The 16,747-nt window shown below is 43.1% G+C and overlaps 1 protein-coding gene across 1 annotated transcript in view; it reads left to right on the forward strand.

The window, feature by feature from the left end:
• Positions 1-1,404: 1,404 nt before the first annotated feature.
• si:ch211-218g4.2 (rho GTPase-activating protein 39) overlaps positions 1,405-16,747 on the forward strand; it is a 65,189-nt gene continuing 49,846 nt past the window's right edge. The window contains exon 1 of the mRNA XM_010891842.3: positions 1,405-1,611. Within this exon, the coding sequence (XP_010890144.1) occupies positions 1,598-1,611 (14 nt within the window). The 5' untranslated portion in view covers positions 1,405-1,597. The remainder of the gene's footprint in view (positions 1,612-16,747) is intronic.

Genomic DNA, 16,747 nt, shown 5'->3' on the forward strand with positions numbered 1-16,747 from the left:
TGAACAGAATAAGAGTTTCTACAGCTTAGCCTACATAGGGATTGGTATTGGTGGTGTTACCTTTTAGAAGAAACAGTCTAATCAGAGAACATGCATATGAAGACTGTCATCTGACATTAAACTAACTTCTTCAGTCTGATTGGTTGATCCAGGTGACATCATCAAAGGCCTCAGAGACAGGTGTGCTTATTTTGCTAACTGGTGTGTTCCCGCTAAATACGTCCTAACAACAAACCTAGCAGTTTATTCTGCCTATAATACCACTTATGGAAACTTAGAACATGCTGGTTTGTGAAACATGCACATCCTGTTATGATCAGACAAATAAAGACTGTACAAATGTTTCTCTTGTCTTTTCTGTAGAAATTAAAATAAAAGGAAAAATAAATGTATTTAACAAATGTTGCATTCTTTATAACTATAGATGGCTATTACTTGTCCATTTGTTTTAGCTATTCATGGTGCTATTGCGGTTTCAACATATATATATATATATATATATAAAATTGATGTATGTATTTAAATGTATGTTTTTGCAATTCATGTAAATGTTTAAATATATTTTATAATACACAGAAAACCATATTGATCTATGAAACAGTGGCCTCCCCCCTGTCAGGGCCCTGACCTTCACACACCTCAGTGAAGTCTTCTGACGTCAAGCTGCACCCTGGAATACATGTGTCTACCCTCAAAGGACCTGGAAACTGAATCCCTAGTAATGTTGTATCAGTATGTTTGATGTAAAACAAGTCCACTGCTTCAACAGGAAGAGAAAAATGAACAACTTCTATAAGCACTTTTAAAGGGACTACTGTATGTGAACAAAGGAAAAACAGATGGTTAATTATCATCGTAACAATGCCTTGTTCAGTTCCATAGATTTATCATCCATATATTTTTGTTTCCTTGGGTTCACCAGTGAACAGTTGATCAGTAACTAGTTTGTGAATAAAGTGTTGAATGCCAAGGTTTCCTCCTCTTCACTGGGGTGTGTATTAAGTTCTTCTTATTACTACGCCTATAGTTGCTGGTAGATAAACCGTTGAAAATGTTTTCATGTTCTAAGCAGACATTTTGTGTCATATCATATTCTACCAGCAGGTGCTTATGGTTCTCTCATCTAGGGAAGACCTGATGACAAGCATGCACACTTTTGGACAAAGCTTACAATATCTAGGCATCTCATTGGCATGTCTTTCTTATCTCAGGCTATTTCACAATGCTTTATTAGCCTAGTGCAAAAGCATTATTTCACTAACAGGTCATTATTTTTACAGACACGGACATCCTGGTTGTGAAGTGTATTTCTTCTGTCTGGACACTAGAGGGGTGTATTGAATCATTTGACACAAAGGTGGTCAGATGGGGGCATTTCAAAACCGCCTTGAAGGGATCAGATTACACTCAACTCAAAAGCATAGTGGAGTAGTTTAGACTTCAGAGGGGAGGATAGGTGGAACACCGTCTGTCTGACTCACACGGGCAAGGGTGAAAGACAGCTCTCTGCTGTATTACCGCACATAGCTCAACCAGTGGGAAATCTACTACAACGCAAGTTTTTTTTACAACTTTTTGCACATACAATGTGAGGAAAATGGCCGAGACAAGGTATGCTATTTATTAAGATGATGTGTATTGTCGATGCTTGGATGTTTTGCTTAACAAAACAGCACATATGTAGGCGCTTATCACGTCTGACTTCCACTATCTGCTGTACTACATAGATAATAGTACAACCGTCTTAGTTCGCTGTGGACTTAGAGATAAAGTTTCACATTGGTCAATCCTATTGCGAAGGTTATTGTCTAGGTTTTGCTTTTCCTATCTAAATACATTTTCCCTTTATTTCTAATTACGTATATGCTTTGGAGAATTACAACTTTTCTAAAGGCAATTCGTTATTACTGTGTATTAATTCGAAGTCATGTAGTCCATGATTTGGAAAGAAAAACGCATGTCAGGTTTTTAAAAGCTGATATAATGGATTAGTTTAATTTGTAATTGTAATTGTTTGATTGTTATCTATATGACTATCGTATCATACAAACAAATGGCATTTTCAATAATTCCTTAATATTTCTGTATCCGGCTATTCACATTAAAAACCACAATTGTTTTGGACATCTTTAAACCACGGTGCAGCATTCGTGATGGATTTATAAACCACCCAAACCATGCCTCCGGGCAACTTCAATGTTCAAACATGAGAACTGAGGTTTTTACAACAGATTAATGGGTTAGTCTGGGGGAAACGTGCCTGATCTTGACCGGCATGCATGTCTTTGAACAGATGCTGAACGCTACAGGAAAGGGCTGGTCTGTTACACAAACCCTCTGGTACGGTGTCAGTCAATCTGCCAGTCACCTGCTAGGTGACATCAAGGGGAATGGGCGTGGGCTCATTTTATGAAGTTAAACGTTTAGGTATTGTTTGAAAATACATAATACATTTGAAATATAAAGGTTGATGTAGTTATATTTGATACCTTATGTCAACGGTTGATGTTTAGTGGATTAGTAAAATAGTTTTTCTTTACTCTTGTGAATAGAAATGCCTGTATTCTACTCTTAAACCAATCCCAAGTGGCACATGTAAAGACAGCGAGGAAATGAGGGCCATGTTACCATAAGCTATTTCTTAACTCAAAGTCTGTTATGATTTTGTTCTATTTTATTATTCATACCATATTAGAATTTCCTTCAAATTGCATTGGTTCTGTTTACAAAGAGGAAACCAAACGTTATAATTTGTTACAATGTGCTATTTTTCGGAGTGCGCATGCATGAATGGGGAATTAAGGACAGGTGCTTCAACCACCGCCACACCTCCGGTACCCAGAGCGAGCGAAATAGTGATAGGGTCCAATGTCTTTAGTCACCCACACACACCCTTCACCAGTTGTGTTTGTCCATTGCCCACATTCTGAAAGCCGTTAGCTCGATAAAGCTCTCCTGTGATGAAGACTTGGATGTACAGTCATGGCAGTCCCACCACCTCGTCCACGGTGACCTTATGTCCGCTGTACAACATTTGTGGAGTTGTGTCCACCGATGAAGCCACTTGGTGCTGTTTCTCTTCCTCCTCGGGTGCTCCCCTCCATTCAGCTACATCTCCACTCTTTCCTATCACCCCTGTCTACGCGTTTCTAAGCCCCGGTTAGTCAGGTGTGGTTGGTTACAGCTGACTGGGCTGAAAAGCTGCATTGTTGCAGAAGAGGCTGCAGGGTGAATCAGAGGGAGCTGACCACTGTGGAAGTCATCGATGACCATGTTAGATGATGTGAAAGCCTTCAGTCCTCCACAGTTGTGTATGTGCGTAGAAAGATTGTTCATTTGTTGGATGGTTGATGTCCACACTCGTGGAGAGTGACTGTGTGTGTTCGCCTGTGCTTTATTGTGTGTGTGTTTCTGTGTTTTGTGGCTGTGGTTAGAGTCTACAGAGTGAACAATGTTTTAGGATCACAACAGGCAGATACACGTGAGAATTCCTAGCCTGGCATTTGCCAGGTAAATTGGAGTGAATACTGTGGGTGGGAACATTGTCCTGTCTTCATTAACAGCTGTGAGAATTCTGTCTAAGCTGCTCAGGCCAATCTACTCCACTGCCTGTCGCCCACCAATGTCAAAGGACTTAGAAAAGCCTTTCAAGGAATTCAGTGACTTTGTAAAACCAAAAATCTATCTAAACTTAAGCAATAACTGTGGATTAACTGGTTGAGCAACACTGTCAACAATAAATGAAACAACAGAATGATAAGATTAAACAGCCAGATAAGACATGTCTAGTGCGACCAGGTTTCTGACTGTGTTTATTGGCATGCCATTTGCCCAATGGACTGGACACCTCTCAAAGAATTGCTTCTCCCTTCTCTTCATAGGTTTTTCTTAGCTACTGTTCTTCTGTCTCTGCATTGCTTTTGATGGTTTTAGCCGGGGCGTCTGAAAACCACTGTTCAAATTGACTGACATATTGATGTCAATACTCCTGATTAGAAAGCCCCAGCAACCAGCACTGGGTCTGAGGTTACACAAAAGTTATTTCTTCAGTTGCCATAACATTCCTCAAGTACTCACCCTCTCCTCATATGTCCTTCTGGCTTCTCCCCCTGTCCATTTGGTTTGACCACTACTCGGTAGGTGCTTGTCTGCGGTTTTCTGGAAATCACTGTATTTAGTTGGTCTGTGGCCTGTCCCCATAGCATGGTCGCCCTTTTTTGACATGGTCCAATAAGAGTCTGGATCCCAAAGGAGAAGTCTGTAAAACAGCAGTCATTTATATGGTCAGAGATGGCCTGGTGTGAGTGTTTTTACCACAGCCATGTGCTACATTGAATCCAGGTTGTATCTGAAAGAGCCATGCTATTCACACAACTCATAGATTTTCATTGACAGTAATTGAGGCTGTAACCATTGCATTTGGCTCCTAGCCCTCAGTGTGATGACTAATAGGTATTATACCTGGAGATGATGTGTTTATTTAACTGCCTGTTTCCTGGAAATTATTTAAAGTACCCAGCAACTTTGAATCACTGCTGACACTATAGCCCCCCCCCCAACACTTACCACCATCCCTCACCACGACCACTCACCCCTCTCCAACACCACCACTCACCCATCAGCACCATCCCTCACCACCACCATCACTCACCACCACCACTCTCCACCACTCACCACCACCATCCCTCACCACGACCACTCACGCCTCTCCAACACCACCACTCACCCATCAGCACCACCCCTCACCACCACCATCACTCACCACCACCACTCACCACCACCATCCCTCACCACGACCACTCACGCCTCTCCAACACCACCACTCACCCATCAGCACCATCCCTCACCACCACCATCACTCACCACCACCACTCTCCACCACTCACCACCACCATCCCTCACCACGACCACTCACGCCTCTCCAACACCACCACTCACCCATCAGCACCACCCCTCACCACCACCATCACTCACCACCACCACTCACCACCACCATCACTCACCACCACCACTCAGCCATCAGCACCACTCCTCACCACCACCATCACCACTCACCTCCAATACTTTCCACCACCTGTAAAAGTTGAAAGGGAGGCTACTTTCTTAAAGTTGGATCGCCACTCCACTGCTACAATTCTCAGACAAGCCTCAGGGTATTTGACATCTCCACGCTAACAGCGTTGGGTAGCAGTTGACAGACACCTAGTATGAATTAGTAGTAGGGATGTCGATAGGCATTCCATTGATATGTTTGACTGGTTTCTGAGCAAAGCCTCCTTTAACGACTGTAAACTTAGTAATCCCCTTCACCACAATGACAAATCTGTCAACACAGACATATTTTTCTCCATCAATAAAACACCCAATCACTAAGGACCATTTATTGTTGCCAAGAACAAGACTTTCAATGATGCGCTCTTTGTATTTTTTGTATTTTTCCATGAGTAACCAAGGTTGCAGTATTTTACCTGCTGAAGGCTCTTCAAGGAAGGATTCTCTTTAAATGCACCAGAGTATTTGCACATGCAGTGCATGTGGCTGAGTGACTAACTTTGTCCATGTCCACACCCTGGTGTCAAATAGCACTGTCAACACATTGTCTGGGCCCAGGTCACATTGTGCTCAGCCAGGCACCATACCTTGACTTCCTGTCTGACAGTGGGATAGGTTTGTTCATTCCGGACATTCCATGTCTCTGTTTTGCTAGGTCGGTGTAGCAGTCAAACGGGACCCCCATGGGACAGGCCCGGCAGACTGACCAGGGGCAGGATGGAAAAAGGCCCAGTGGTGGCAACCGTGTCCAGTCTGCTTCAGACCAACTGGCCTTTTCCTTCCTGTCCTGCCCGCATCTGCTCCGGTGCTTTGCTGCTGCTGCTGCTGATGGTTTGTGTGTATGTGTGTGTGTATGTGTGTGTGTGTGTGTGTATTTGTATGTGTTTTTTAGATGTGACCGTTGATAGTGGAGAGGATTCTGATGCAGCTGTTGTGGTTGTCCTGATGTTTGCCCTGTGTAACCCCTGTGTAACCCCTGTGTAACCCCTGTGTAACCCGTCTGGGTCCTCAGTCCCAGCTTGACGATGTGCATCCCAGGGGAGTCCCACTGAGGACGGTCATTAGCTAAGTGGACGTGGGTCTGGAGCCTGAAGGAGTACCCCAGTGGGGATGAACGACAAGCTCTGCCATTGTCTAAGTTTGTGAATACTTGGTGCTGTGGCTCAGGAATGCCCATGGCCTATGTTTAATGGATCCCAGACTAAAGCTCAACAAGGTCTGCTAAGAAGAGCTATTAGTGACTTAGAGTAGTGCCTGGAGAATTAGAGTTGGAGGAACAATCTGCAATTTGAATGCGCTTGTGATCAGCGGCTCAGCCTTTTCATAGTTCATCTAAGTACATCTTGGTACCTTTACATTATAGTAATTCATCTAGAGCTACTCACAGTTATCTATTCATTTTAAGATAGGAAACACATTTTACTCAATGAAGTATCTGTCTACAGTCAGTGCTAGAAGAATGAGAAAGAGAACAGTGGGGGAGTCACACACAATGTCAAACATTGATTTGAACCAAACTGGAGAGTTGCAGGGAGCTGCCATGACTAGCAGAGAGGGATTAATTAGGCTTAAAAGATAATTTCACTCTTTTACAACTGGCGAAGCGAAACAAAACTGTGGATATGTTTCTTTTAAACTGCTATTGCAAATATCACCAAATTCTGGCTACTTCTAGCTCAAAATGAATGGAAGTATTGAGAGCATGTTTTACAGAAACTCTCAGAAATGCCTGAATATTATGTAGAATGTTATTTAAAGGTGATTTGACTCTTCTCATATGCCCCCATAAGTTCCACAGATTTTTAGCTAGCATTGGCTCAAGATCGACTTGGCTGTTTAAAGATTACTAAGCCATGGATTTTGTTTCTCTTGACCCATAGACAAGTTTCAGGATAAGGAAACATGTAACATCAAGTTATAAAAAAGGGAAATTGTGCTTTAATTGCCTTCCTCGGGGACAGACTTTTTCACCCTGACACTTTGGGATTCTCAGTGCTGTAGTACTAGACTCTCTGCCTTTCCAGTTCAGGAGACGTGCAAGAAGATCAAAGCACCAAAACACTCTGCAGATTTATTTAAACATAGCAGGATGCAATTACCTGCAATCAAGCCTAATCAAAGCCATATCTAATATGCAAATCACAAGTGTTGGGAAAAAAGCTGTCTTTACTTATTTGACCTAATCACCAACAGCGATATAATTAATACCAAATGTGTATGTTTAAATAATGTTTAGACAATACTCAGAACCTCTAGTATTTACCAAGACATATAACATTTATTTACAATTGTGTTGTTTCATTTATATTTTATTTAGGTCTGTAGAGAATGCCACATTTATTTTTCATCACTTACAAATTTGCCAAAATGCACATTAGGTCATCTCTCCCAATTTCCAAAATACTTAATTCAGCCGGAAAGTTAGAAGTCCAGAAAAATAAAATAGAAATATCATCTATTGACAATTTGTGAACTCTGTGAGAGTAAATCTTTTTCAGTTTGGTGAATGTCTGTTGACTATACAGGAGTTAAAGCACTAGTTTAGCATTTCTCAAACTAGGGTTTGTGACCCCATATGCAGTCTCTGATTTGAAAATTGGATTGCTGTATTAACTGGGGAGAAAATTGTGGTTAGTACATAACCAGGTTACACAATTAAGCTCTGGTACTCAGGAAATGGGTTTGCATTAATCAGAGTGTTGTATGTTTTTTACAGTAGCTATTTAAGCTACAAAATATGATGAACGCTTTCCTTATAAATAGTAAATCAGACTGGAGGAAAAGGAGCATAATCACCAATCTTTTTATTTTCTATACGGAAGATCATAAGCAATTGCCCGATTTCCCTTGATGCATTTCAAACCTTACTTCTTTCAGTTTTATATACAGTGGGGCAAAAATGTATTTAGTCAGCCACCAATTGTGCATGTTCTCCCACTTAAAAAGATGAGAGAGGCCTGTAATTTTCATCATATGTACACTTCAACTATGAGAGACAAAATGAGAAAGAAAATCCAGAAAATCACATTGTAGGATTCTTTATGAATTTATTGGTAAATCATGGTGGAAAATAAGTATTTGGTTACCTACAAACGATTTCTGTCTCTCACAGACCTGTAACTTCTTTAAGAGGCTCCTCTGTCCTCCACTCGTTACCTGTATTAATGGCACCTGTTTGAACTTGTTATCAGTATAAAAGACACCTGTCCACAACCTCAAACAGTCACACTCCAAACTCCACTATGGCCAAGACCAAAGAGCTGTCAAAGGACACCAGAAACAAAATTGTAGACCTGCACCAGGCTGGGAAGACTGCATCTGCAATAGGTAAGCAGCTTGGTTTGAAGAAATCAACTGTGGGAGCAATTATAAGAAAATGGAAGACATACTGATAATCTCCCTCGATCCGGGGCTCCACGCAAGATCTCACCCCGTGGGGTCAAAATGATCACAAGAATCAAAAGCAAAAATCCCAGAACCACACGGGGGGACTTATTGAATGACTTGCAGAGAGCTGGGACCAAAGTAACAAAGGCTACCATCAGTAACACACTATGCTGCCAGGGACTCAAATCCTGCAGTGTCAGACATGTCCCCCTGCTTAAGCCAGTACATGTCCAGGCCCATCTGAGGCTTGCTAGAGAGCATTTGGATGGTCCAGAATAGGATTGGGAGAATGTCATATGGTCAGATGAAAGCAAAATATAACTTTTTGGTAAAACCTCAACTTGTCGTGTTTGGAGGAGAAAGAATACTGAGTTGCATCCAAAGAACACCATACCTACTGTGAAGCATGGGGGTGGAAACATCATGCTTTGGGGCAGTTTTTCTGCAAAGGGAACAGGACGACTGATCCGTGTAAAGGAAAGAATGAATGGGGCCATGTATCGTGAGATTTTGAGTGAAAACCTCCTTCCATCAGCAAGGGCATTGAAGATGAAACGTGGCTGGGTCTTTCAGCATGACAATGATCCCAAACACACCGCCCGGGCAACGAAGGAGTGGCTTCGTAAGAAGCATTTCAATGTCCTGGAGTGGCCTAGCCAGTCACCAGATCTCAACCCCATAGAAAATCTTTGGAGGGAGTTGAAAGTCCGTGTTGCCCAGCGACAGCCCCAAAACATCACTGCTCTAGAGGAGATCTGCATGGAGGAATGGGCCAAAATACCAGCAACAGTGTGTGAAAACCTTGTGAAGACTTACAGAAAATGTTTGACCTCTGTCATTGTCAACAAAGGGGATATAACAAAGTATTGAGATTAACTTTTGTTATTGACCAAATACTTATTTTCCACCATAATTTACCAATAAATTCATAAAAAATCCTACAATGTGATTTTCTGGATTTATTTTCTCCTTTTGTCTCTCATAATTGAAGTGTACATATGATGGAAATTACAGGCCTCTCTCATCTTTTTAAGTGGGAGAACTTGCACAATTGGTGGCTGACTAAATACTTTTTTGCCCCGCTGTATTATTGAAAATCAGTGAAAGAAAGTGTCACCAGCACTGGTCTGGGCTTGCGTAGTTGCTGCTACGTTTTGGCCTGCGATATGGTAAATGAATCTGCTTCTAACTAGGCTATTACAAAGGGGCAGTCAGTGAGGCAGGGTTCTGAGCTATGGTGATGGAATATAAAGAGAGTAAACACCACAAAAAGGTTTGTAAAAGATGCTTCACAAATAAAACGTTACATAAAGACATAAGGACTTTTACAAGACATCCAGTACCAGAACGACGTTGCATTGAGCGGTGCTGATAGAATGCATGCACACAGAGAGACATCTGCATGTGTGTAATGGTTGGAGTCAGTACCATGGAGGCCGTAACTGGACCCGTGCGCAGCGGACCAGGCCAGTCAGTCAGTCCCACTGGGTTTGTGGCGGTAGGATCACTGGCACCAGACACTGTCAGACCGCTGGTAGCTTGCCAGAATCTCTCTGGAGCAGAGGTCTCCGACAGGTCGATCGCAAGCTACTGTAGCCCAGAGCCAATGAGTAGCTAACCAACAAATTCTGAATGGACCACCGCAAACTGCCGTTTTCAGATCTCACACATTTCAGACTGCAACCTCCCGGCTAATCAATGCAACACTGACAATTATCCCCCCCGCTGTTTAACACTTTTTGACTTGAAAGGCCAAACATCACACAATATCTAGCAATTAATTTCCAGCAGAATTGCCCGTTTGGCCGAAGCTTGCTACTTTGTGTGTGGTCTGATGGTTTGTCTCTCTGTGTGTTGCCAGTTTGATAATAACTGTCGTGTGGGTTGGGGGGGAGAGAAGTTATCTAATTGATAGCTAGAAAACAATATTCACGGGTTTCATTTAAAGTATTACTTGTGCTTGAGAATAAATGAGAGCAAACGCTATGAGAACATTCACCCTTACCGCTCAATACCTTCTATTCACAGTATCAAAGTACCCCCAACATTTTCTCAGCACATCATCTTTTCCAAACTCATCCCAACATGTTCACCCGCCCTCCCCACACACACACACACACACTTCCAATGCCTAGCCCTCCCACATCGCACTCCGGGGTTAGACTGGGGTACTATCTGTGTCAGGGTGGGGCTGGGCCTTTTACAGGGAGCTGTAATGTTGTTTTTTCCTACATGACAGAGATAGACAGAAAGACTCTGACTGCACAGCCTTCCTTCCTCCGCATGGAGACAGCAGCTTCAGTAAAATACCTGTGGAAATGTGTGCACAGTGGAGATTGTGTTTAACAGCCATACAAGACTGCTAAATAGAGACACATTAGAGGTCAGTAGAGTGACAGATGTGTGAGATGGATGGGGAGAGGGAATGAGAGAGTGAGCTTAGGGGCATGACACAAACAGAAAGACTGACAAACTCTCTGCATCTGTTTTGTGTCCACCTCTTTGAGGAGAAAGCCCCTTTCAGGCTGCCCTCTTCCTCAGTGCCTGGGGGCAGAATGCCCTGTTTGTTGAGTGAACACACAGAGAGACCTTCACACAGTAGAACAAAAAAAAACATTATAGCTGCCAGGGCTCTTAGTTATGCACATTTCATAAAACCACACACACACACACACACACACAGCCAGGTCTTGATAGAGTGAAGATCAAGGCTGCCAGGCGCCGGTTCCTGACTAATTAAACATACAGGTAGTGGTGTGAAGGGCTGAGTGTCTGTGTTGGTCAAACATCACACAGCTCACAGATGTCCCCAGTGTTTTCCCTTTCCGCTACGGACACACAGAGCCAGGGACAGCTTCTTAGACAAGGCCATTGAGACATGACAAGATTTGGGACTTGTGGCCTTCTGCGACCAGGGATTAGATTACGGGGGATAAAACAAAGGAAACAGGTGCCTCAACCACTTCAGTTGTCCTCTCTTGGCTCTCTTATATCCTTCTTGGTTTCACACTCTTGGTCATGTCTGTTTTTTCAACCCCATCGTTCTCCCTCTACAAGCTTCTGGATTTTCATGAGGTTGTCATTTTATTGTGCTGGTCATTATAACAGATTACAAGTCATAGATTCTGGGAAGTGTACTGAGGTGTTAAATAAAGGGGCCTGTGATTCTGATGAACTACAAATTGAAACAAGTGTCCAAAGGGTTTTTTAAGAGTATGAGCACAGTGCCACAAGACCTAATGCAATATCCACATTCTTCTTTTATTAGTTTTGCAGCGCTGTGTGAATTCCTCTGTTGTTTTCACACTGTATACAAATACCAGCTCCTGTGAAACAGCAGAGGAGACAGTGGTGGAAGCAGAGGGAACGAGGTGTTAACTACAGAGATCCTGACCCTACAGGCTTACTGCCACCTGGTCACAGTCTGGTCAGGAACCAATAAAAGAGGGTGGCTAATGAGAGTGTTACTCTCTGTAAATTGTGTCAGTTTATTATAAAAAAAGTTGAAAAGGAAGGTTTTTAGTGAGGAACAGAAGTGTTCAATTTGAAGTGGTCTCTTAATTTCAACCCTTCTGTTCCTCACTCAAAACCTTCCTTTTCAACTTTTTTGGAAAGGAAAGAAAACGCTGCAGTGGTCTCTTAATTTGTTCCGGAGCTGTTTGTATTATATTTAAGCGGAAAAGAAGAACTCTATATTTTCCAAGTTGAATGTTCCCCTGGGGACAAAAAGTCCATCACATTATACAGTACATCAGGTCATGGTTGTGGGGTTGGTTGGGAAACAGAGGCCATGTACCTGATCCAGTGGGCCTCACAGAGTTCTGCCAGAACACTCAGAGTCTCTGGAAGTATTGTTCCGGGTGGATTTAAACAAGTCTCAGGTCTCTGTCTTCCAATTCTAGTTCCCTCTCCTGTCTTCCACTGCTACTAGAGCAGATGTGTCCTCTGGGAGCACTTGGAATGATGTTGGAATAATGTCAAAGCGATATGGCTCAAGCTCGGCTAATTAGAGTGTTTTTCCAGCCTATTATTACTGGAGCAGAGTGCCCTGGGTGGGTTTACTGGCACTGCTTAACATGTATGAGACAAAGTGTCACTCGCATCCAAGTGAGTTAGTATGCTGCTGGTAACGTTTAACATTGTGCTTGAATTCTGAGAGTATTGTTATTTAAGATGAGCGGTAATAGAAAATGTGAAGCAGATTGTTGTCTAGACGCTAGCTAGCGTAGGTGATTATAGAGCACTTTAATGCTCAGTTCAGATAGAAATACTGCTTTAAATGACTAGTGAGCATGCCTTAAGGGTGTCACCCTTAGCGTGTGTGAGGAGGTCTACCAGCAGCTCTTTATAGTAAATGTGGCTATCCATACTGGAGCTAAGTGTCTTGCTGTAGCATATAACCTGCAGTGATAGAGCAGAGCACTTGACAAAGGGAATAGCAGTGGGTGTGTGTCTTTGTGTGTGTCTGTGTCCTGTCCGCCGAAGAGTGATGAGCTTCCTTGACTTAAGAAGGACACGGTGAGAGGGGGCCATATTTATCCAGCCAGGAATGACTAAATGTTTTGGCAGATTTAGTGCTGGCTCAAAAGATCTGTGAAAGCAAGGCCAGCAGCAAGCCTCTGGACAAGGCCAGCAGCAAGCCTCTGGACAAGGCCCTGGGCAGAGAGCGGACAAGTGGTCCTGCTGCTAGGAGACGCGTCATATCTCTCAGATGTTGAAACCGTTTAAAACATGCTTACTAGTTTTTTCTTCCCCAGATTAGTTTTTTCTGACTTCCAGCAGAGAGAAACTGCAGAGCAGAAAGCTGATTCAAGTGGAATGTAACTCACAGATTTTTGGCAATCCACCTTAGACATGCAGGAGTTCTGTCTCTGTCTAGCTGAGTGTAATACACCCCCAACCTCCATCATGACCAGACCTGCTTCTCTGTTACACAATACTTCAAACATGTATAACCCAGTTTTCTCTTTCTTCTTTTCTCTAATGTATTTTTCTGTCTCCTTCTGGAGGTTGCTTGTGGATATAGTGTCATGTGCAGGATCCATCAGGGTTAATTCATTCTCCATGCATTCAGAAATGGTCACAACATGATTGATGCATTCTGACCTGCTTCATGTACACACACGCACATTCAAATTTACTGGCACCTACTCTGTACACACATACATAGTAAATGGCCAAGGCAGGTGTTCCTGTCCATTTTTCTGAATAAAAGAAAGAAAGCATCGTTTGGGCTCTTTCTGGGAAAGAGGTGGGTCCTCGTCATACCTCTTAGGTTAACTGACTCTTTGCATCATCCAGATGGTATCTCCGTATCACAACACAGACCGCAGCACCTAACAGCAATCTGACCCAGTTCACTGTCAAATCCCAGGCTGCCCAGTCAGACGGCTGAGGGTGCATTCTGGAGCACACAGAGAGTTACAGAGAGAGTGAGAGAAAGACAGACAGACAGACAGAGAGACAAACCAGACAGACAGACAGGGAGACCAACCAGACAGACAGAGAGAGGCAAACAAGACAGACAGACAGAGAGACCAACCAGACAGACAGAGAGAGACAAACCAGACAGACAGACAGAGAGACCGACCAGACAGAGAGACCAACCAGACAGAGACAAACCAGACAGACAGACAGAGAGACAAACCAGACACACAGAGACCAACCATACAGACAGAGAGACCAACCAGAAAGATCGACAGAGAGACCAACCAGACAGATCGACAGAGAGAGAGACCAATCAGACAGACTGACTGTACAGTGCCAGTGTCCTGTCATTACTACCTGCTAGCAGCGAACAGTCTTGTACACCGCTCTAAGTGAAGGACTGAGCGCTAAGCTATCAATCCAGACAGCTGCAATGACTGAGATGACAGTTTTGTTGTGACATCCCTTTTGTGTACCTATGCCCTCCTCCACAGAGGGACAGCTGCAGACAGGAGAGGTTTGACTACCAGGGGGGTTGTTACAGAGAGGGAACCAAAAGGCTGTTGATCTGTTCCTCTCTCAGATGTAAACCCCAGCTGGTGGGACTTAAAAAGCAACATTCAAAAGATACACACTGGAGAGACATCAGGGTAAATCTGTGGCTGCCTCTGGGAAGTGCAGAAGGCCCTGTGACCATAATGTGTGTGTTATTGTTGCATGGTGTGCTGGGTGGGGAAGACAGTATGGATGCTGTGGAGACTGGGAAGGCCTTACATCTCCCTGGTCTAACTGGAATCACTCCAGAGGCTTTAAAGTTTAAAATGGATCCTTTTTCACTTTGAAGGGGGCGGAGTCTTGTGGAGAATTACGGTGTGTCTGATGAGATTTAATATGTGTGGTCATTCTAGAGGGAGTAACAAATTGATGTCAAGACGACCGAATGAAAAAGGCATCTGTCTATGAACTCTACTGATTTAATATATTGATTAAATGAATGTAGTTGTCAAAGGAACCCAGCTGAGGGGTGTGGGGGCAGTGTAGATGGGGCAATCTTGGTCAGGGACAGAATTAAATGTTTTATTGTGCCAGCTGAAATGCAATCTAGCAATCTCTTGGTCACTGCTCGGATGCTGTAGCTGCTAGACCATGTCCCGCCATGACAGACTGGCACCCACTAATGAAGCATTACTTTCAGGTGGAGACGTGCTCAATGTCTGAGTTTCATCGATAACCCACTATAATGGGAAAGCCTCTCCGTTGTGGAATGGGAAAGCTGCAGCCTTCCGCTCTTCCATCAGTGTCACTAAGCGACGGGATCATTGCCTGTTCAAGCGCAAACAATTGCTGTTGGAGAGCAAAATCTCTCATGTTATTTCCGGCACCCCTATGATCACATCATAGTTTCTGTCTGTATGAAGACAATGGTGTTTAAAGCTGGTCCACCTACAGTGAAACTAAAACAAAGCGCCAGCGGGGCCTCAGGAGGGTTTGAATGGGATGCGTTGCTGCCCCGAGTAAGGGTTGTCTCTTAATTTGTTAAGTTTAGGTTTTTAGGGTTGGGTAAAAATCAGGGGTTAGAGGAATTGGGATTAAGCTGAATAAGATTTGGGGTCCACACGGTGATAGTAAGGGGTTTGAGTATGGGTGTGTGTGTGTCTGTGTGTGTCTCTGTGTGCGTGTGTGTGTGTGTGTGTGTGTGTGTGAGACATTCACACAGCAGTGGTATTGGCATCCTGGCAGGACCTTGACCCCAGACTTGGAGGAGATAATCCCTGTAACTGCCATCGTCATGGTTACTCTGGCCGATGTACGCCATCCCAATCTAAACACTGAAACATAAACCCTATCCATAACTGCCTTTCATACCACATGCCTATCCAACAATTATACACAGTTCAATCATCCTACCCAGGCGTATAAATATAGGCCATGATGGACTCAGAGCTTTGGAAATTGGCTTGTAGTTTGGCCACGGGAGGTTTGGTTGACTACTGGATGAACGCATCCCTTGAGCTACACCCCCCAACAGCAACAACCCAATCACATATGGACACATAGATGCAAAGACAAAACACTGGTAATGCTTTCACTTCCCCTAGCCTGGAAACATCCTACTTAAGGACTGTGTGTTGTGAACAATAGTGACAGACGATTTCAATTTATTTGTAAATTCACAAAAGAATGATCAGGTCTTTTGAACACACCTCATGATGCAGAGAGAGATAAAGATAAAGAGGGAAAAAATAGAGAGCGATGAGAGAAAGAAATAACAAAAATAGAGTATAGAGTTGGGCTAGAGTAGAGCTGGTTGACAGAGAGATTATATTCATGGAAATTGGAGTAAGTACTCTGTCATGAGGATTAAAGTTGTATTTTGTTGTAGTTGGTAGAGCATGGTGCTTGAAAACCCAAAATAGTGGGTTTAACTCCTGTGATGCCTATATGCAAAGTGTATGTGTTCGTATAACTAAGTAATTTCATAAAGTATCCGTGTAGTGGCCTAATATTATATGCAGGGTTGGGTAGGTGCAGTTAAAGTAACCTGTCCACATTTTTAATCAGATTACTTTGAATTACTTTTAGATTACTTTCATATTAAAAGGCATTAAAAAACAAATAGGAATACCTTATAACCAGTTGACCACCCTTTGCGGGATCAGTCAGTGTTAGAGTTTACATAGCTGGCCAAAAACGGAATTTGCATTTTCAATTATGGGTTTTGTACAGCCCCTTTGGAGAGGGTTTCTAAACAATTGCTTTCTACATCAATATGATTGGGCTACATCTGAACATTACACGCTAAAGGTCTGTCAGATATTCAGTCGTTCCAATTAATCCGATAACCCTCGATCTTCCGGAATCTGTCTGTTTATCTGAACAT

This window comes from Esox lucius, chromosome 12, assembly GCF_011004845.1.
Source record: "Esox lucius isolate fEsoLuc1 chromosome 12, fEsoLuc1.pri, whole genome shotgun sequence".
NCBI classification, from domain to species: domain Eukaryota; kingdom Metazoa; phylum Chordata; class Actinopteri; order Esociformes; family Esocidae; genus Esox; species Esox lucius.